Below are 20,849 nucleotides of genomic sequence, written 5' to 3'. Positions count from 1 at the left end.
TGTTGAAAAAAAAAGTTCAGTTGCTTAATGCTAACAAATAATGTGAAATCTCATTAGAAGGCTAACAGAATTAGCTTAATGCAAATGAACACTTTCACTCAATCTACTTTAACACTAGTTAATCTGCTCTGTCAAGGTTTAATCTTACAGTGAGTTAGCATTAATGTGATTATTCGGTAATCAAGAAGTGTAATGTACAATGACCATGCCAACACAGAACTGATGCCCACTATCTGAACCAACACATACAAACGGCACCCATGCACTTCTAGCTTTATAAGAAATTCAACAGAAAATGACACTGCTGTTACTAAAGGCGACTACATACATAAAAAGCATCGACAGCGTAGTCGTTTACTGCCGCATCAAGGCTGTACAAACTGGTTTTCTATTATGTATGAAAAACCATTACTGATATATGTTCCCATACTACATATTTTATTGCCTTTATTGCCTTACATCATTAACCCACCCATATTATTGTATTACTAAGAAATGACAGGAGACGCTTGTAGTGAAGATGGGTTGAGGTTGGATTTGAAATGTGATTAAAGTTAAACGAGGAGTTGGTTTGGGGCTTACGTAGTTTTATGATGGAGGGAAAGCGATAAGAAATAGCACTAAGTCTTTATTTAAAAGACTTTACAATTTTAAAGCTTGATCTTCTCGGTAATCCTGGAAGAACAAAGTAACCAGGGTTAGTTAGGATGACTGGTTTTACCTCCGTGCTGTTTATGCAGCTCTAGTGTTTGTACTCCACTGACGCCGCCATCAAAGAGAAAACTGTCAGAACGTCTTAAACGTAATGAGAGATGGCTTTGGATGTACACTGAAAGCCTCCAATAGCACAACCGAGAACGCTCGCAGCTCGTTTTCCCTCCGCACGCTTGATCTCATGAATTTGCACATGAGAGAGGTTGCGTTCTGCACTCCACATTTAAATCCCAAACTTGCCTCGGACTGCACCACTTTGGCCAGTCCGGGGGTAGTCGTGAAGTGCCTGGAGGTGGTTCATGATTATGGTTATGGAGACTCTTGTTAGAACATTGAACACTGTTCTGATGTGTGTGTGAGATCTCTGTCAGTGAAGTTTTAAAAAAAACATTTACCATTTACTCCTATTGACAATAAGTCACCAAGTAATCAAAGAATTATGTAATTTACTTGTTGGGTTTATTTCAAACATCTAACAAACAAAACGTCAACATCAACAGGATTAAAAGAACTGTAAAAACAGAAATAAAACTTTCATGTACAAGCCTGAAAAGTAGTGGGAGGAGTCACAGCTGTATTTAACCCATCCCACAATGCAATGCGTGAAACTTTTCCTACTATGTCAATAAGAGTGTTTTAATTTCAACCTTTATATCCAATGCGTGACAGCATATCATAAAGCTTCTAAAACATCTCGTACAAGTTTGCTTTTTCTCCAGAACTTTCCGTTGTCCACCAATAATAGCGTCTGTGCTGTCGTTGCAGGCCCCTCTTTCTCCATCGCCTTCCACTCGGACACCAGCAGCGTCTATCCGTGGGAAACGGCGAAGATGGAGTGCGAGCTCAGCGTCTCCGGATCATCACCAAAGACTGGTAGAACTCTCTCTCACACCCACACATGGGCTCCAGTCTCGGGCTTCTCTATTGTTTGCCTATTTTTTATTTATTTTTTTTATTCTTTGCTCATACTTCTCACCTGCCAAGCTGTCAACGTAGCACTGCTGTTAAGAGGGATCTGCATTTCAAATGGCTTCAGATGAAACAGATTCTCAGACGACGCTCGCTACTTTCTCACCGAGGTCGTTTGTGTGTTTGCGTGGGTGTGGTTTCATAGAAACATCCCAATACAGCAATCAATGACAGTTTATGTCACGTCGTAGTGCTTTCTTTTAATCAGCAGGTGTGTAGAGAAACTGTGAAGAGTCACAAAACGTGACCGCACTGGTTCCATTGGTTAGAAAATGAAATTTGTCACAATTTTAGGAGCATCTTGTTCCACACGTAACAAGGCTTTTAACATCTGCTTTGATTGTTGAATATGAGCATTGGAAAGTTATTGTCATGTGGGGCTGTGCTTTAGCTTACAAGCATATCAGTCAGTCGTCATGAATAGATTTAAACATTTTTCAAAGTTTATTTTATCTTTTGTAGAGCCTCTAGTTTTCTGTTACATTTCTTCAATTCCTTTCAATAGTTTGCATAATTCCGTAATTTGGGTAGGTTTTTGCATTGGTTTATCACAGAAAATCAGAGGCTCTGCTTTTGTAAGTGTACATATGTATGTATTAATGTGTATTTATTAGATGCACTAATACTATTTCAGTGATTTTAATTTGTTTTCTGGAAAGAACGAAGGCTTTTAGTTTTTTTTGTATGTATATTTTAATCATTTTTGTATATTTTTGTCATTTTATTGTCCTTTTGTGTGTTTTTGTAGTCACTGTGTGTTTTTGTTGTCCTTTTTTCCTGTGTTTTGTTGTCTTTAGTGTGTTTTTGTGTAGTATAGATTTTTTGTTATGCGTATTTTGAAGTTTTGTTGTCCTTTTTGTGTTTGTTTGTGTAGTTGCGTAGTCCTTTTGTGTGATTTGTAGGTAATTTAGGAATTTTTGTTGTGATTTTGTGTGTCAATTTGTGCACTTTTCTTCTATTGTGTTTGTTTGGTTTTAATTTCAAAGTCATTTTGTGTATTTTTGTTCTCAATTTGAATGTTTTTTTTTTTTTTTCATCAAATTGTGTACTTTTCTTCCGTTTTGTATGGGGTTTTTTTTTAAGTCATTTTCATTTTGTGTATTTTTGTTCTCCTTTGTGTTTTTCTTCTATTTTGTGCATTTGTGTTGTCCTTTTGTGTTTGGGAGGCATGTTGTGTATTTTATGTACTTTTCTTCCATTTTGTATGTGTTTTCTTTTTTTGTCGTTTTCTTTGTATACCTTTTTGTGTTTTTCTTTGTTGTACAGTTTTGTTGTACAAATTAGACCAAAGGCCACATGTGGCCCCCGAGCCACGGGTTGTCTCTGCTCGTACCGTACGCTCACACATTAATGCGTTTTTTCTGCTTTGCAAATCGAATTGAGTGAACTTTTGTATGTATTCACTCCCATATTCATGAGTAGTAATTTTACAGCTTTTTGAATCTGAATTATACATTTAAATGATGGCGACAGGTTAGCATGGAGCCATAATCCGCTCCTCTGTAGTAACGGGGGGGAAAAAAAAAAAAAGATTCCGCCATGATACGAGTGCACACATCAATTATTGAGACTTGAATGTAGACTTGAGCTGTAGGATGCCTCCATCACTCTGGAATCCATCTGTAGTGGCATTCCCACCTCTTCCCTCCACATTTATCTCATCTATTGGTCCTTCTGTCTCTGCTCCACTCCTCCATCACCCTCATCCACCAGTCTATTCATCTACTGTGCCCCCCCCCTCCTCCTGTCGCTCTATACTCTTCAATTTTAATGCATCACATGATGGCATGCATAACTCATCACCTCCCTTTGCCCATCTGTCACTTTTCCTATTCTTCCTTTGCGAGCTTCATCGCTCCTGTACAACATGCGTTTTCTCCTCATTTTTTTTTTTATTTTATTGCGTATGCACGTGTGCAAGCAGCATATGTCTTTACACCTGTGCTTTAACAGCAATGTGCTTGTGTAGTAATGTATGCCCATGCATTAGGAGAAATGATCGCCTCGCAGCAGGGGAGCGCTGTGGGGATTGGTGGGCTGATGGATGGCGCGTGTCTCCGTGTGTGTGTGTGTGTGTGTGTGTGTGTGTACTCGCAGACAGCTGCATACTGGTGGGAGGAAAGGGAAAGTGTGCCACAGCTGATAGGTGAGTTCCACATAGGATGTGTTCACTGTGGGGCAGAAAGTAGCAGCAGCAGCAGTGGTATGCAGGGAAACATGTGAATATGCTTTGGTTTTTTTGTTGTTTTTATTTGCTTATGAACGCTAATCTAAATGTTTTCAGTCACGCAAACAGAGCAGCTAATTGTGCGTACTTTAACTCTTACACTCCCATGCCTCTTCATACATGTCCCAAAGCTCCAGCATCTACCTGCAACATGTTGTGTAGACTCATTTCTGCACACCTTTGATAAAAGGGTAAGTGCTTTTCCGACCGCTGCGATAGCATTCACCCACTAGCATCCATGTGTGACAGCAAAACCAAAAGCTTCTAAATCATTTCGTGCATCTATTAGTAGAGATTGGCAACTTTCATCACAGCAGGGGCCACAGAAATGATGTGATTGTCTGATCCGAGGGCGACATTATCAACATTCATGTCATCATTTAGAATAATGACCAATCTGAGCATTAACACAGGAAACAACAAAGAGTTTGGTGTATTTTTGTTGCAGTTTTGTGTGTTTTTGGAGTAATTTTGAGTATATCTGTTGTTTTTTTACGTGTTTTTGTTGTCGTTTTGTATATTTTTAGGGTCATCTGGGGTCCTTTTAGTGTAAAATAGGATATTTTTGTTGTCTTTTTGTAAACTTCTTTGTGTATTTTTGTTGTACTTTTGATTTTTCTTTCATTTTGTGTAGCACTATGGTCCTTTCGTGTGTTTTTGTATTCATTTTGTGTATTTAGGTTGGCATTTTGTATAGTACTTTGTCAATTTCTGTACTTTTCTTCCATTTCAAATGTTTTTCAAATGTGATTTTTGTGTATTTTCATTGTCCTTTTGTCTATTTTTTCTTAATCTGTGTATTTTTTTTTGTCCATTTTGTGTGTTTTGGCTTTCCATATCTTTGCTTTTTTTGGGGTAATTTTATGCGTTTTGTTTTTTATATTATTGTTTTGTGTCGTAGTCGTCATGTGTGCTTTTGTAGTAATTTTTTATATTTTTGTTGTCATTAATTTATATATTTTTCTGTTATTTTGTGTATTTTTCTTGTCGTTTTGTGTGGTTTTTTTGGAGTTGTTTTGTATACTTACTTTGGGGGCTACACAAAATTTAGACTGGGGGCCACATTGGTCAGTATCGGTGTCGGTGATGACCTAAAGTCTCTCTCTGGTTGTGTTTAACACGAGGAACACGTGGGATCACTTGTACAGTCGTCGCTCTGAACCTGAGGTGAAAATCACGTCCTTAGTGATGCTCACATGTCGTTACCCCCCCGGCTGAACATCTGGCTCCTCTCGGGGCTTTGATTGACACTTGGCTGAGGATAAATTCATGATAGCACCTGATCTGATTTCACCTGATCCTTTTCATGGACGTGCTCAGTGATTGAGCTTCTACTGCCGCTGTGCTTTGTGAGCTTCTCCACGTGTGTGTAGAAGTAGTCAGATTTTCAAAGTAAAACTGATTGAATCTCTGCACTGTAATAAAGTATGTAGATGAAGTAGATTCGACCAAATAAGTTCAGTTTAAACTACTTGCAATCGTTCCTTTGTCTGTACTGACAAAATTGGATAAAATGAAAGAGATTTTATTTTTGAGGCTCCGATTTTGTGTTTCGAACTTTCCCAAATTTCATTTGAGTTTGCTAATTTCCACGTCATTTAACATTTTCTGTTTGGTTTCCGATGTCACTTCCCGAAGTCATGTCAATCATGCTTAATACTGTTAATTGAGTTTTTCATATTTTGCCACTGTTTTTGCACTGAAATCCCGCAACATTTTGAGCATTTGTCATCTCGCCGTTTGCTAAAGTTGCTACACATTAGGTCACGCATTTTATGGTGAAAAACTGCGCGTAAATGCGAGATTCCCGAAATATGTCGGTGAGGGTTTAGTCTGTCGTATTTATTTGTTTTATTTATACATTTTAATTATTTATTGCGATTTTTTTTTTAATGAATTATAGGGAACTTAGTCTTATTTTGCGTGAGAATTGACATTTCTGTCTCTCTGACCGCACGTTTACGAAGACAAATTGTGAATATTACACGTGTAATATAAACCTAAAAATGCGTAATATATTCATCATATAGTTATTGTTGTGTTTTTGCCTTTTTTGTGTCATAATTTTACAATTTGTTGTATTTGGAACGTCTGACTGGTTATTGGTGCACACCTTAATGCACAACTGAATACCTTTGTGACCCAGTGTAATCTTGCACACTAATTTCCATTAGAACTGCTTTAAATTATTATTTAGTGAGTGACTCACTTAAAACTCTGATCCAATAAATGAGTCATATTTTGCAGAACTAGTTTCAGTGCAGTATAACAGGAGGATGTCACCCCTACTGTTTGTATCGTGACTAATGATGAGTCAAAAAACATCATGTACAGAACAGGAGCGTGAAATTCAGTTTTTATTCAATTGATGAAGTAGAAAAGGTAGAATTGACCCACTTGTGTTCATTTTGCCTTATAACTAAGACAAGGTAATCACTGCAGTAGAAAATCATTTTTGACAGTGTAGGCGTGACAGGTGAGTCTGCAGTTTTGAGTTACTATGACACCTATTACAAAAGCTGTAAACACGTATCAAGTGACACGTATCAACAAAGGTGTGGTGTCACTTCCCAGCACCCGCCTGTGCTTTTACTCTCGTGCACTGACCGAGGAAAAGGTGCTAAAGTGACTTCCTGCTCATGTTTTCTCAGCGAGGTGCGTTTCTGTCGTCGAGGCACTTCCGCACCATTTCGCCTCGATGTTGTGACACGAGATGAGACGGAAAGTTCAGGAGAGTTCAGGCAATCCCTGAGAATGTTGGGAAATCGTGCATGTGACTATGACTATGGAGCTGCACTGCATTCCTAAGGCAGCAGCTCTCCTGTGCGAGCTTGTTTTAAGAACGTACCAAATACACCTCATTATTCCTCACCGACCTCAAACCTGTTTATCTTCCTTTTTCTTTACCGGAGAATCCCATTTCCATTTTAAATCCACATTTAAGCCAATGTACGGAATGATCTGCGATCGTTGAGGCGAAAAAGCAAAGCAGTGTTTGTATTTAAGGTCAAATGCACCTGCCTCGAGGCATTCATTGTTTCATTGTTCATACACTATTTTTATTTCCTAATAATGGTATAAGTCGCAACTTTTTAAATTTCTAATTAGGCATGCGACTTACACAATGATGCGACTATAAAAAGAAATGTAAAAATTGACCAGCAGCGCCATCTTGTGGATACAATTTTAATTTGTTATTTTCTTATTAGTTAATCATATGCATCAAACAGACTATGTTGGCCATTTAAGAAAGGCTGGATTGCTCTATCAGGTACATTCTGGTGACTGATTGTAACACCTGGTATGAAGTATCCGAACCACTAAATCAATATTTAGAAATGTGACATTAAAATGAAAGTAGTAATAAAGTTTACGGACATCGACCTATACTACGGTGCGACATATACTCTGGGGCACTGAGGAGCTAAATACATGCTTTGTATGTTTGCTGGTCGTGGAAGCACAAAGTTACAATGAAATGACATATATCAGACAAACGTTGGACAAACACTGCTTTTTGCCTCTTTTTTTCTTTTGATATTTTCGCTGAGCTGTTTGCACACACGCAGCCTTTAATGCCAGCGGAGGAACGACAGGACTTGGAGTTTGTGAGGAAGTCGGAGGCAGTGAGATGACATCATGGTTGCAGATATGTCTGTTTTTTTGCAGCGCTGCCATTGAACGCGTGTCGGCTTCATGAGAAGCCGCTGCTGCTGTTAGTGCTTTGAAGTGGGTTTTTTCCTCCCTAAAGTCACCTCACAGCACTTTCAGCTGAGAAAAAAAAACCAAGGCTTTGTGCATTGTTGAGTAGCAGTTGGCCTTTCACCACAAAGAAGATGAAAAGTAACTCTGGTGTAATAGATATGAATGTCAATCATAATGTTTTCTTTCTACAGTGATAATAACTAAGGAGTGTTATAACACACTCCTCCAGTTTATTTCCGATGTAAACCAAAAGAATCTCCAAACGCTCAGAAAATACCAGATGATGCTGGTAGTTTTTCAATAATTAATAAATGACAACTTTTTTGCAATTATTTGCTATTGAAGATTCATGTACATTCGACTTCAAAGCCAACAAGGCTCAGATCAAAGGACACAACTGTTGCCATGGCCACGTGTGCTTTTGAGAAGTGTTTGCACCGAAGACCGTACGTCCTCCACACTTTGCCCGTACAGGCTAAAAGCCAAAGGACACAAGCTATCGTCATGGCAACAGAACAAACTCTGTTGCAACCGGGAGAAGTTGTTTGTGCGGCATTCTCACTTCTCTTTAAATGCTAATATTTATCAATACATTTTTTACCATTTTTCAGTTTTATTTATTTATTTATTTATTTTTTGCATGATTAGACATGTTTTATTTCTGCAAAAGCCTAAATAATTTGAAATATACTGATTTTTACAGGTCAATATTTCTTTTTAGAATAATGTTTATTGGTAGAAGGTTAATTTGACTAAGTTGTTTTTCATTGGTGTGAAAGCTCATCAGCATAAAAATTAGCTTGGTGTTTTTAGCGCTTCTTGTAAATGCACTTAAATGTGCAGTCTTGAAAAGCGGTGGCACACGTGTAAAGTGAAGTCTGCTCTTTAAAGACACACCTGGGTAACACCTGGACCCTTAAACCAAGCCACACTCCTCCTTCAGCTCGCCTCATTCGGTTTCCCCTGCTGCTCATTTCCTCCCTCCTCTCCGCCACTCTCACCAAATAACCCAGCTGTCTTTGCAGGGCCGACAGGCAGCCGTTAATTAGCCAATCTCACGCTCCGTTAGCCGGCCGCGGAGACCGAACTGGGAAAAGGGGGGAGAATAGGCGACGAGATGGAGAGAAGGTGGGAGCGAGTGAGGAAACGGTCGTAGCCAAACAGATTGTTAAAGTGCCCAGAAATGGAAGAGGGTGAATAGAGGAAGTGTTGAATAGAAGAAGAGGGGCTGCAGAACACTGGGCTGAAGTTTGAGAAAAGGGGAGAAAGTGGGACGGGGGGGGGTGGGGGTGGATGGGGGGGATTCAGCCTGAGTGGCGAGGGAAAGAATGGGAAGAGCTGTTGAAGGAGGAGACGGTGGGAGCGGAGCAGTGAGTGGGTAAAGATTTCTCACACCATTAACTGCTCCCAATGAACCAGTGACAGCAGCAAAACACCACCAATGGAGTCCATTGGAAGGCTGTCAGTGCGTGAATGCTACAGGTCTCATGCTAACAGTGCTGGGAAGCTAAATCTACTCATTTGCCAAACAAAAGGTAAAAGTTTGCTCCACATCAGGCTGATGATTGACTGGCTGCTGCTTTGACCTACATTCTAATTCCCTTAATGCTGCCTCTGCATATTGGAAGTCAATCCATCTTCTACGTCCACTTATCTGGATTGAGGTGCTGAAGTCTGTAGTTTATTTAATATTAGAACAGACGTTGACGTCATTTGTTGTGCACAGTTTTCAATGCAATTGAGGACAAAACCACAAAACTAGTGACCAATAAAAAACTGTTGACACATCGATGGCTCAGAGCTCCATTGCGTTTAATAAAGTCACGTAGAAACTGCTTATATGTGGCCTTTGCATGAAAAGGAAAATACTGTAATTTCCTGAGTATATGTCGCACCGGAGCGTAGGTCGTTTTCCAGGAAATTCAGGGTTTTTGCGTGGAAAAAACCAACAAATAAGTCTCACCTAAGTCGCATGTCTGAATGATGTGGTTTGGATACTGTATGCAAGGTGTTTCAGAGCGTTTTTAAAGTGAATTTGTGTACTTATGTTGTCCTCTAACCATTTTTCTGGCATTTTGGATGTTTTTTTGTAGTTATTGTAGTTATTTGTGTATTTCTGAAGTCATTTACGTCCGTGTATTTGTAATTGCCTCGTGTTTCTAAAGGAAATGTGTGTATTATTGTTGTCAGTTTAGTTTTCTATATCATCTATAGGGTTTTTTGGTGTTATTTTGATATTTGTAGTTGTCTGGTGTTTTTATAGTAAATTTGTGTATTTTTGTTGTCACTGTGTTTTTTTGGTGTTATTTTGATATTTTTGTGGATTCTTGCCATTGTCTTGTGTATTTTTCTGTCATTTTTATGTATTTGTGGTGTCGTTTTGTGAAATTTTTAGGGTTTTTTTTCTGTATATTTGTAGTTGTCTGGAGTTTTTGTAGTAAATTTGTGTATTTTTGTTGTCATTGTGGTTTTTTTTTGGTGTTATTTTGATATTTTTGTGGATTCTTGCAGTGGTCTTGTGTATTTTTCTGTCATTTTGTGTATTTTTGGAGTCATTTATGTGTATTTGTAGTGTCGTTTTGTAAATTTCTCAGTTTTTTTCTGGGTATTTTTAGTCGTCTCGTGTTTTTAAAGTAAAATTGTTTATTTTTGTTGTCAGTTTGGTTTTCTAAGTCGTTTACAGTATGTGTTTTTGGTGTCATTTTTTGACATTTTTGTGTATTCTTGCTGTTGTCTTGTGTGTGCCTTTGTTCCTTTTTGTATTAATGCTCAGATTGATCATTATTTTTAAATGCTGGCTTGAGTCACTAATGAAAGATGATAAAAGCGTAGGACGGCGGCGGATTGACTTGATGGTAAAACAAAGCTCGTCTCATGTCAGTGAGAAAAGCTCGTTTTAAGAAGCGTCGACTCGTCACGTATTCATTTTGTCGTCGGTGGCGTCTGGATGACTGCGCGAATCCAGCCCCGTCTGCAGGTGTGCAGCACAGGCAAAGGGAACGTCGAACAGATGAAGAGCGTCAAACTCTGCTGTAGGAAAGTAGAGCAAACAGTCGGTGGAAAGTGAGAAAGCGGGTGCACGAGGAGAGTGTGGAGGAGAGGCGGCACTTAAAGTCAAATTGAACACATTGAACATGCAGCTCGAAACATCAGAGCGTCGCCATCATTTTCACTTCATTAGGTCTTCCTGTAAAAAGCAGGGTGGCGTCGCTGATGCAGCCTTGAAGAAATCTGTGAAAATGTAGGGTTTTACTCTCGCTACAGAGAGAATGACTGGGATTTAATCACACAACTACACACTAGTGAGACGAAGAGGAAATAAACTCAAATTACCTCCAACTTTAGACAAATTTACCCTCCTGGTGTTGTTCTCCTCCATTATTACTCAGACAGGTAAAAACTGAATTCATCGCTCGGGGAACGCTGCAGGTAGTGGAGTTGTTTATAAAAAATGCATTGAACATAACACATGTTCATGGATAATATTTAATACCCCAGTGAGATGAAGAGGCAGGTGAAGAAAGAAACATGCACAACAACAGCAGTGTACGCGGCACAGAGAGGCAGGATGTCACTGTTCAACCTCTACAAACATAATTTGGAGTTTTTGGAGGAAAGGATCAAGAAATTCAAGATTATTTCCTCGAAATAAAGATGTAAAAGGTTGAAAGTTTGATTTCATCTCCACCGTGAATACTCGTTTTTTTGCGCTGCATTGTTGGACGTTTTTCATGTTATTTTGATATTTTTGTGTATTCTTGCTCTTTTTTTTGTGTGTATTTTTGGTGTCCTTTTGTATATTTTTCATTTTTTTCTTTATATTTGTATTGTCATCTTGTGGCTTTTTGGTGCTAATTTGTAATATTTTTTGTATGTTTGTAAAAATTGTTCCTTTTGTGCTTTTTTCTGTTTATTTTCTTTCCATCATTTTGTGTTCTTGCACTTTTTTATGTTTTGTGTTCATAATGTTTTTAGATTTCGGAGTCTGAAAAGATTCTTGCGGTATATTATGGGATGTGGAGTCTCTTAGGTGTGTATGTGGTTAATATGGCAAAAATAAGCATGGAATATGGTGTAAAGAGATTAAAAGTGACAATAATGGGTCAACATGTGTGACATTAGTTGTGAGAAGGGTTTAAAATTGCCAAAAATGTCTTGAAAGTGGAAAAAATGTGCGAAAAAGACTTTGAAATGTGATGGAGAAGTGGCAGAAATGGGAGTAATGCAAATGGCAAGTTTGGCGTAGTTGCAGAAAAAGGGTAAAAATGTGTTTAAAAAATAGGTTTCTTGAAGTAATCTGGCGACACCCTCCCAGTGTCGGAGGTTGATAACCCCAAAGTGTTCCCAGGCCAGCACAGATGTATAGTTTCACTCTATCGCTCTAAGGTTGAGCATTGTGCGGCGAAATGATGGGAATCACTCTGAAAGTTCCTCTTAAAGCACATTTAAATGCACAGGACGGTCCAAGCCTTGTTAAATCAGTATCAGTGAGTAAAGCTGTTTGTTTTCACACTCCCCTGCTTGTAAAAGTTACAGAATCTGAGTGAGAATGTGCGTTCATTTACCGACGCTCCCATTAAACATGCAGCCAGTAACGAGGAAGCCTGAGCTTCCCATTGGCTTTGTTTCTGTGGAGCTAAATGATGTTTTTATAGTGTTTAGCATTCCACTTTAGCAGTGCTGTCCTGCTTTATGGAGCAGAGAGCACACACACACACGCTTTCATTAAAGCCACTGGTGGTAATTGTCAGTCTTTAGTGTGTCGGTGTGTGTGTTCTAGGCAGTTTTTACGCCTTGGACTCTCCTCTAGGGATTAATCCAGAGAAATCCAATCAGACTGACTTCATTTCCACCGACAGCAATTTTAGTTTTATTAGCCCTGACAGGAGCTGGATATTCAATCAGAGATGCACTGTAGATCCTCTTCTGCCGTTCAATCACCGCAGCCGATGCCTCTGGTCAGCTCAGTGAAGCTGCTGCTGCTCCAAAGCAAAGGTTTGGGAGAATTTTGTAACCAGAAACCAAAGGAACCAGAGCAGATGTGTTTCAGTCAGAAACAGAACTGCTCAGATCACTACATTCAATGTGAGGGCCTCAAAAATGTCAGTATTTATAATAATGACTAATCTGACCATGGTTTTGTGCTATTGTGTATTTTTTTTTTTTTTTGTCATTTTGTATGTTTTTGTTGTTGTTTTGCATTTTTTGAGTAATTTATGTGTTTTAATTTTTGCTGTTTTGTGTATTTTCCTGTTGTTTTTTGTATTTCTGGAGTCATTTATATGTATTTTTAGTGTAATTTTGTATATTTTTTTTAGTTCAAGTCTTTGTCATTATCATGTATACCAGATTTCCACTTGTAAATGCAAAACTAGGTGAGAAAATACATCATGCTAAGAAAAGCGCTACAAAATAGCCACAATTATGCTAATATAATGCACCAAAAGCCACCATATAGCATAATTTTTGCTAAATTTTGCCAAACTCCCTAGGTTTTGCGTGTCATCGGTGCGCAGCCTATTACTTTTTTTTTGTTCTGGACATCTCAGTAATTGACTGAGGACCAGATGTGACCCCCGGGCCACCAGTTGCACACATCTGGCTTAAAGTGTGGCGTTAAAATGCAACATCACAAACGTACAAGAGCTTTATTTTGAAAGCATTCAGCTGCTTTTCAGTGAGACTTTAAAGATATCTGTCATTGCACACATTTACGATTATGTTTGTGTTTTAAAAATGCATAAAAGGACAATTTAAAAACGTTTGCATGTGAATAAAGTAGGATGCAAATAGTAGCTGGTGTGGTGGGAGGTTAGAAACGTAGCGAGCGATGTCTGGAGGCTTGCAGGGGGAGCATTTATCAGAGGAACAGCTGTGCTGATTACTCCCATGAGGAGGGTGTGGGGGCCCCGCTACAGAACGTTCTCCGTCAACACAACAACTCCAGAGCCTCTCACTGTTGATTCAGAGCTGTTTGATAAACAAAACCGACTCTTCCGTCACGAGTCCACCCCGCCGTCAGAGCAGAGAAAGTAACGGCTGGAGGATGACTGACAAAGCATTTTTAACTTAAAGTGATGAAAGATCAAACAGTGGGAGCTGAGACGCAGAAAAATAAGTCAGAATATCCTTAATGTCCTTAATGACTACACAAAATGACCCCAAAAAACATACAAAACAACAGAAACATGCTTAAAAGTACAAAAAAGTGACATGTTACACGAAAAAAAACACTGAAAATACAGAAAACGACACAAAAAAACAAGATGAGGATACTTTATTTACATACTTTACGAACTTGTACATAATGCTGTTTAACACAAAACACAAACACCAGATAACTAAAAAACTAAAAAAAGTGCCCCAAAAAGATAAAAATTACTTAAGAAAACATACAAAATCACAGAAAAATGCGCAAAAAGGCCACAAAACCCCAGAAATGTATTCTACAAACACGCATACAAGAAAATAATTAAAAGATACGCAAAACGACGTCAAAACACTGAATATCCACGAAAAGACCCAGAAAATACACAAAACTCATAACACAACGAAAATACACAAGATGAATACAAAAACAAACAAATAACTAAAAAACACAAAATGACTGCAAAAAAACACCAAAAAATTTACAAAATTATGTTAGAGAACATGTAAAATCACAAATTGACTCTATAAACACAAAACTATAAAATAATAATTATAATTATATAATTATAAAATAATCAAAAAATACGATCCAGAAAATACTCAAAAACACACAGAAGAAACACAAAATTACTCATAACACACAAATAACCAAAAAAATTTTAAATGACGAAAACGACAATTTAAGATCTGCAGCTCGTGTTGATTTTTACATTCTCGTGTGTTTTGTAAAGACCCACAAACTATTCAGGGGCCCCAGTTTTGGTGCTTGTGCAACGTTTGTTTCCTTCTCGGGGAACATCCTGCGGTTTCGATTGTGTCCCACTGGAAGATCATGTGAGCCCAGGGCGGGGTTTCTGCATCAGGTCACTGTGAGTGCACGTCTGTTCTCTCCACAGCCTGAGTTTCCTGTGCTGTGTCGCATGGGCCCTGCCTGACTAATGGATGGTCCAGGCTGTGTCCAGGGGCCACACGCAGCCAAGCTTGATATCATTGAAATCAGAAAAATGCCTTTCCAAAATTGTGATTTCAATGTTGTGACACGGACAACTTTGTGCTGCCCCCAAATGTAAACAAACAAGATGATTAAAAAGAAAACAACAAACAAATGACAGAAAAATACACCCTAACAAAAATATTAGAGAAATATTTACAATGACAAAAAAATTAACATAAATAAGCAAAACAAAATCAAAAGATGACAAAATGTATATATAAATTATAAACATTAATATAAAATCATAATAAAAGTGTATATACATTTAATATTTTTTAAAAGTATAACCAAAATCACAGAAAAACATATAAAATGACAATGGAAATGCACCAAATCAACACCCAGATGATTAAAAATACACAAAAACAACAGAAAACATATGAAATGGCAATAAAAAGACACAAAATGACAACAAAAATACGACAAATTATCCAAAAAGGACACAAGAAATTCACTAAATCACAGGAAAAAAAGTACAAAAAACGAATGGAAAACACAAACAAACCCTTTGTTCTGTCCTATAATAATGCTCAGATATTTAATTATTCTAATGCTGACATAAATATTGATCATGTGACCCTCAAATCAAATAATCTGCAATTAAAGTAGCCCAGGTTGTGTAGACGAACTTCTACTTTTTTGCTTTTGCTGTATTTTGTAAGTGAATTAAAGTGCAACTATGTATAAAACCAGTGGCGCATTCTCCATCTTTAACGTGTTGCATGTTTGTGTTCAAGGGCTGAATATCCTCCAATCAGTGTCCATGTCACACTGAGGAAACATGCAGAGGACATTAGCATTAACTTAGCTCAGTGTCCAAACTTCAGCCCTCACTCAGTTGTGGTCAGTTAGCCGTGTGTGTGTGTGTGTGTGTGTGTGGTCAGTGGACCAGCTCGCCCTCGTTTGTTGTCCACCCCCCCTTGTTTGGTCGGATTAAGATCTCGGCTACTTTCCTTGGTGCAAAAAGAAGCGTGGCGAGCTCTCCGCGCTGTCATGACGCGTCTTCGTCACCATCATCTTCCTCGGCGTGCGTCTTCACAGCGTACAAAGTGGCTTTTTACTCTAGAACGTCTGAATCCTAACATCAGAGGAGGCTCCAGGAATCATTGGCGTCCACGTCTCCACTAACAGGACATGAAGGTGGAGAGGGATCGTAGTCCGATAGAAAAAAAATAACTTACTGTGTGCTCTTCTTACACTTCAACACTCATTAATCTTCATTAAGTATTTTAATTCAAAGCGAGACAGAAACAAAGGGAGTAGTTTTTACTGCAGAAACACAAAAAACACACGTGCTGTCTCTTAGAGAACCAAAGACTAATGTGCAAAACATGTTTTTGGAGTCATTTTGTGTATTTTTTCATCACAATGAGTATTTTTTTTTTGTGTTTTTGGAATATTTTGTGTATTTTGGCGTCATTTTGTGTTTTTGGAGATATTTTTAGTATTTTTGTGTATGTACCTGTACATATATGACAAAAAGACTTAATTATATTATTATAGTTAATATTATTGAGTGTGTTTTGCTGTCATTTTGTGTTTTTTGAGTAATTTTTGTGTTATTTGTCGCACTTTTGTGTGCTTTAAGAATCATTTTGTGTGTTTTTGGAGTCATTTTGTGTGTTTTGCTGTGGTCATTTTTTGCATTTGCCTCGTGTGGTTCGTGTCTTTGTGTTTTAAGTGTAATTTTTTTCTCTGTTTGCTGTCATTTTGTGTGTTTTTGGAGCCATTTTATGTGAGACATTTCTTGTATATTTTGTTCTAGTTTTGTGTGCTTTGGAAAGAAATGTGTGTTTTGTGTGTTTTTGGGGTAATCATTTGTGTTTTTGATGTTGTTTTGAGTGTGTGAAGGAATAATTTTGTGTATTTTTGCTGTAATTTTTTGTTTTTTTGTTGCTTCATGTGCTTATTTTGCCGTAATGTGTTTTTCAAATCTTTGTGTTTCAGTAAATTTTTGTCTGCTGTGATTTTGTGTGTTTTTGTAGTAATTTCTTATATTTTTGTTATTTCGTGCTGCTGCTGCTGCTGCTGCTGCTGCTGCTGCTGCTGCTGCTCGTGTTACTACAGATTTTTAATGATGTAGCACTTGAATATTAAACCATTAGTGAAGCGAGAGAGTGAGAAAGAGATGTGATTCATTACCCTCAGCTCGGGGTGAGTCTTTCTCTTTGTGTTTCTCCTCCTCTTCTTTTCTTTTGATTTCCACTGCTCTCACTTCCTCTTTCATAATTGTTTTTTATTATCATTTGTCTTTTTTTTTTTCCTGCCGTCGCCTGCAAATGTTTCGTTATTTTTCATTTCTATCGTCTATTTGTCTCTTAAATGACAGAGGATGACTCAGACTCCATGTGGTTTTTTAGTGTGTGTGTTTGTGTGTGTAGGATGTTCAGTGCTAATAGTCGCTCTCTCTCTCTCTCCCTGACAGACTAATGACTAGTTTGTGCTTCTGTCTGTCGCTCCCGTCTCTCGCTCTCTCTTGGAAATAATTAGCTCGCTCGCCCACCTTTTCCACAGATTTCCATCCACTTTGCAGCATCTCGCCAACTCCTTTCCCCGTTTTCCTCTTTCCGTCGTCGCAATCATACATTTTATAACACGTGTCCATCCTCCTGTCATCCTTATCGCCATCATCAGTCGGTTTATTCTGCAGGTAATGACGTTAATTCCAGAGTTGCTGGTGTGAAAAAACACACTTTCTCTTTTGATTTGTGCATAATATACAAATTTTGGATTAAACTACAATCCAATTTTTGCCACTATTATATGGAAAATTATCCACTAGAGCATCTTTAAAAGCCAATCCTGTGTCCTTTCTGCTCTAATGGGAGACTTTTACAGTAATGAAAGAAAGGGAAATGCTTTATAACACTTCCTTGATGGTAAAAGTGCCTTAAGTAAAGGCTTTGATTCTCTGTTTCTGAGTTTACACAGTTCAGTTTTACACATTTTTATGTCCATTGGCTTTAAAAGTCACCGTAATACTGCCAAACATGCTTAATATGGTTAATTTGTCAACTAGCGCTATTGATTTCATATTTCCACGTTATAAAACGTACACACGTGTGAGGTTACATTTTTTGTCATATGTTGCGAGTTAATTAAGAACAAACCAAAATTGGTTAAACAAAGAATTCATTAAAATAAATAATAATGCCATTTCTGTTTCAGGAAGGCAAGGCAAATGTACGTGTATAGCGCATTTCATACACAAGGCAGTTCAATGTGCTTTACATGATTTAAAAAGTACAACAGAAAACATTTAACAGTTTAAAAATCAATAAGAACATTAAAGTCGGCAGTAAAAACTTCTGTGTTTTGTGTCCAAGATGACCTATTTGTACATCCTTGAAATGAATATCTTCACCTCAGTCAAGGTGGTGCTGTTTTGGACTGGTGCAAGTTTTTATGATGCATCTCCTCCCTTTGGACTAAATCTCTCAGACGACCTGGCGTACGAGGTGAGCTGGTTCTTCACCAGGCTGCGCGGCGGCCCCACCACGACGCAGGTGGCCAGCATGGACCGCTTCGGCGTGGTCAAGAAGTCCGACCGCAACTCCTCCAGCGACATCTCAGTGGAGCGAAAAGACACGCACACGTACCTGTTGAACATCTTCGGCACACAGGACAGGTGAGGGAAAGCTCGCCGCGGGTTGTCCTTTCATCTCCAATGACATCACGACGCGTTCGCTTTGTGCCCTCAGCGACAGCGGCGAGTACCACTGCATCGCCACGCCCTGGTACATGTCGGCCTCCACGGGTTCCTGGATCGAGGCTGGGGAGCTGATATCTTCCAGAGTCTTCCTCACTGTTAAATTTGCTGGTAAGCCGTGAGCTGGAGAGGACAAAGTGAACATAACACTCACTAATGTGACTTTAACACTAAAAGTGTTTCTTTCCTTTCAGTGTGGGAGTCCCTAAAGTTGCCTCTCCTCTACGGTTCATCAGCATCACTTGGTAACAAACTCTCACACTGAACATTACTGCACTCCAGACATGGACAACTGGTGGTCCTCTCTAAAATTGTAGTATTCAAACACACCTGATACAAATTTAATTCATTGAAACACAATTTAAAGCTAATAAATCACACTTTCAACAGGTTAAAAAGGTTTTACATTTGTGTTTTATTACAGTTACAGTTGTCACGTTACAGTCATAACTCCACCCCTTGTGCTACGTTACAATCAAAGCTCCGTCCATCGTATTACATTACAATCATAGCTCCGCCCCTTGTGTTACGTTACAATCATAGCTCCGCCCCTCGTGTTACGTTAAAATCAAAGCTCCGCCCCTCGTGTTACGTTACAATCATAGCTCCACCCTCGTGTTACGTTACAATCATAGCTCCGCCCCTCGTGTTAGGTTACATATAATAGCTCCACCACTTGTGTTACCTTACAATTTATAGCTCCGGACCTTGTTACGTTACATCTAATAGCTCCACCCTCGTGTTACGTTAAAATCAAAGCTCTGCCCCTCGTGTTACGTTACATATAATAGCTCCACCCCTTTTGTTACATTACAAATTATAGCTCCGCCACTTGTGTTACCTTACAATTTATAGCTCCGGACCTTGTTACGTTACATATAATAGCTCCACCCTCGTGTTACGTTACAATCATAGCTCCGCCCCTCGTGTTAGGTTACATATAATAGCTCCACCACTTGTGTTACGTTACAATTTATAGCTCCGGACCTTGTTACGTTACATCTAATAGCTCCGCCCCTCGTGTTATGTTACAATCATACCCCCGCCCCTTGTGTTCAGTCATTTTTGTGTTTCCTGCCCATCCAACCTGATGTCTGATGTCTTCCAGGTGTTGGTCTCTTCTCCCTGGTCCTGGGCCTGGTCTGCGCCCACTGTTGCTGCCGTAACACGACGCACACCCCGCGCTCGCGCAACAAACTGATGGACCTGGAGATGGACTGACAAACAGTTTCCCCCGCCCCCACACACTGCAGGAAGCACCACACACACAACAGACACACGCCCGTGGACGATTTCTGGGACACACAGTTGTTCCCAGGCGACGGGCACTGGGAGTAGAAGGACCTTTGGTACGCTTTCAACGGTGCTGAGGACATTTTTCATCTCTGCAGTGGAGGAGCTGGGGATTTTCTCACACTTCGCCAATGGATACAAAGCCTTTCAGACTTCTGTGACTTGTGAGTCTTTTGCTGATTTCTTTGTTCCTTATTCTGATTTTGGAGGTACTGAGCGTTCGGAGGTATCACTGCCACCTTGGGGGGGGAAAGGACCACTGCGTCGAATCTACTGCCTCGAAAAACCACTTCAGATACAAACTGATGGAAAGGTTCTCCAAGCGGACCACGCACAGAGCGCCGCGATGGTCCAACACCTGCCCTGGATTGTGACCTTTGGTTTGCAGGAAGAGGTATTGCACTACCACCTCAGAGTATTCCTACCTTTGTGAAAAGACAGTATCAACTTTTACTCTCAACTCCATTTTTTTTTTTTTTTTTTTACCAAGAGATTTTAAAATAATAGAACTTTTTAAGCTTTACAAGGAGATATGCAGTTGGTGTGTTTGTGTGTGAGGTATAATAATGTACAACGTGCCATTTTTTGAAACTCAGAGGTGTGCTTGGTTAATTACGCCAGATCAACACTTGAATAGCCGCTCAATGTGGCGACCAACCAACCAACCAACCAACCATGTGAGTGAGTGAGTGAGCACTCTTCTTTTATAAATACAGAGTTGTATCCAGCTGTGATTTTTTGCCTGAGTCTAGTGTGTGTGTGTGTGCGTGTGTGTGCAAGTGCCGTGTCACAGTACGTGAAATAAAGAGTTGCATGTACCGCGTCATGACGGCGGTATGTCGCGAGCTAACGAGTAACACACGCCTTCTGTGATGGTGTCAGGTTGTGGTGACATGACTCCCAGTCTTTATTTGTTTATTTTTAGTCTATTTAAGGAGCAGTTTCACTATTTGAGAAATGTGCTAGCTTGACTTAGCTAAGCTCGTTCTAGCTTAGCATGACTTAGCTGAGCTCGTTCTTGCTTAGCTTGACTTGGCTAAGCTCATCTCAGCTAACTGAAGCTCAGTCTAGCTTAGCTTGACTTAGCT

General features: G+C 39.1%; 1 protein-coding gene across 1 annotated transcript in view; it reads left to right on the top strand.

The window, feature by feature from the left end:
• The window catches only part of ptgfrnb (prostaglandin F2 receptor inhibitor b), a 59,480-nt gene extending 39,236 nt beyond the window's left edge, over positions 1–20,244 (top strand). The window contains exons 11-15 of the mRNA XM_028467596.1: positions 1,480–1,587; positions 18,201–18,387; positions 18,461–18,579; positions 18,663–18,713; positions 19,577–20,244. Coding sequence (XP_028323397.1) covers positions 1,480–1,587; positions 18,201–18,387; positions 18,461–18,579; positions 18,663–18,713; positions 19,577–19,689 — 578 coding nt within the window. The 3' untranslated portion in view covers positions 19,690–20,244. The remainder of the gene's footprint in view (positions 1–1,479; positions 1,588–18,200; positions 18,388–18,460; positions 18,580–18,662; positions 18,714–19,576) is intronic.
• The last annotated feature ends 605 nt before the right edge of the window (positions 20,245–20,849 follow it).

The sequence above is a fragment of the Gouania willdenowi genome, chromosome 2 (assembly GCF_900634775.1).
Source record: "Gouania willdenowi chromosome 2, fGouWil2.1, whole genome shotgun sequence".
Lineage (NCBI taxonomy): Eukaryota > Metazoa > Chordata > Actinopteri > Blenniiformes > Gobiesocidae > Gouania > Gouania willdenowi.
The sequence above is the reverse complement of the archived record's forward strand: the minus strand, read 5'-3'. Positions and strand labels throughout refer to the sequence as shown.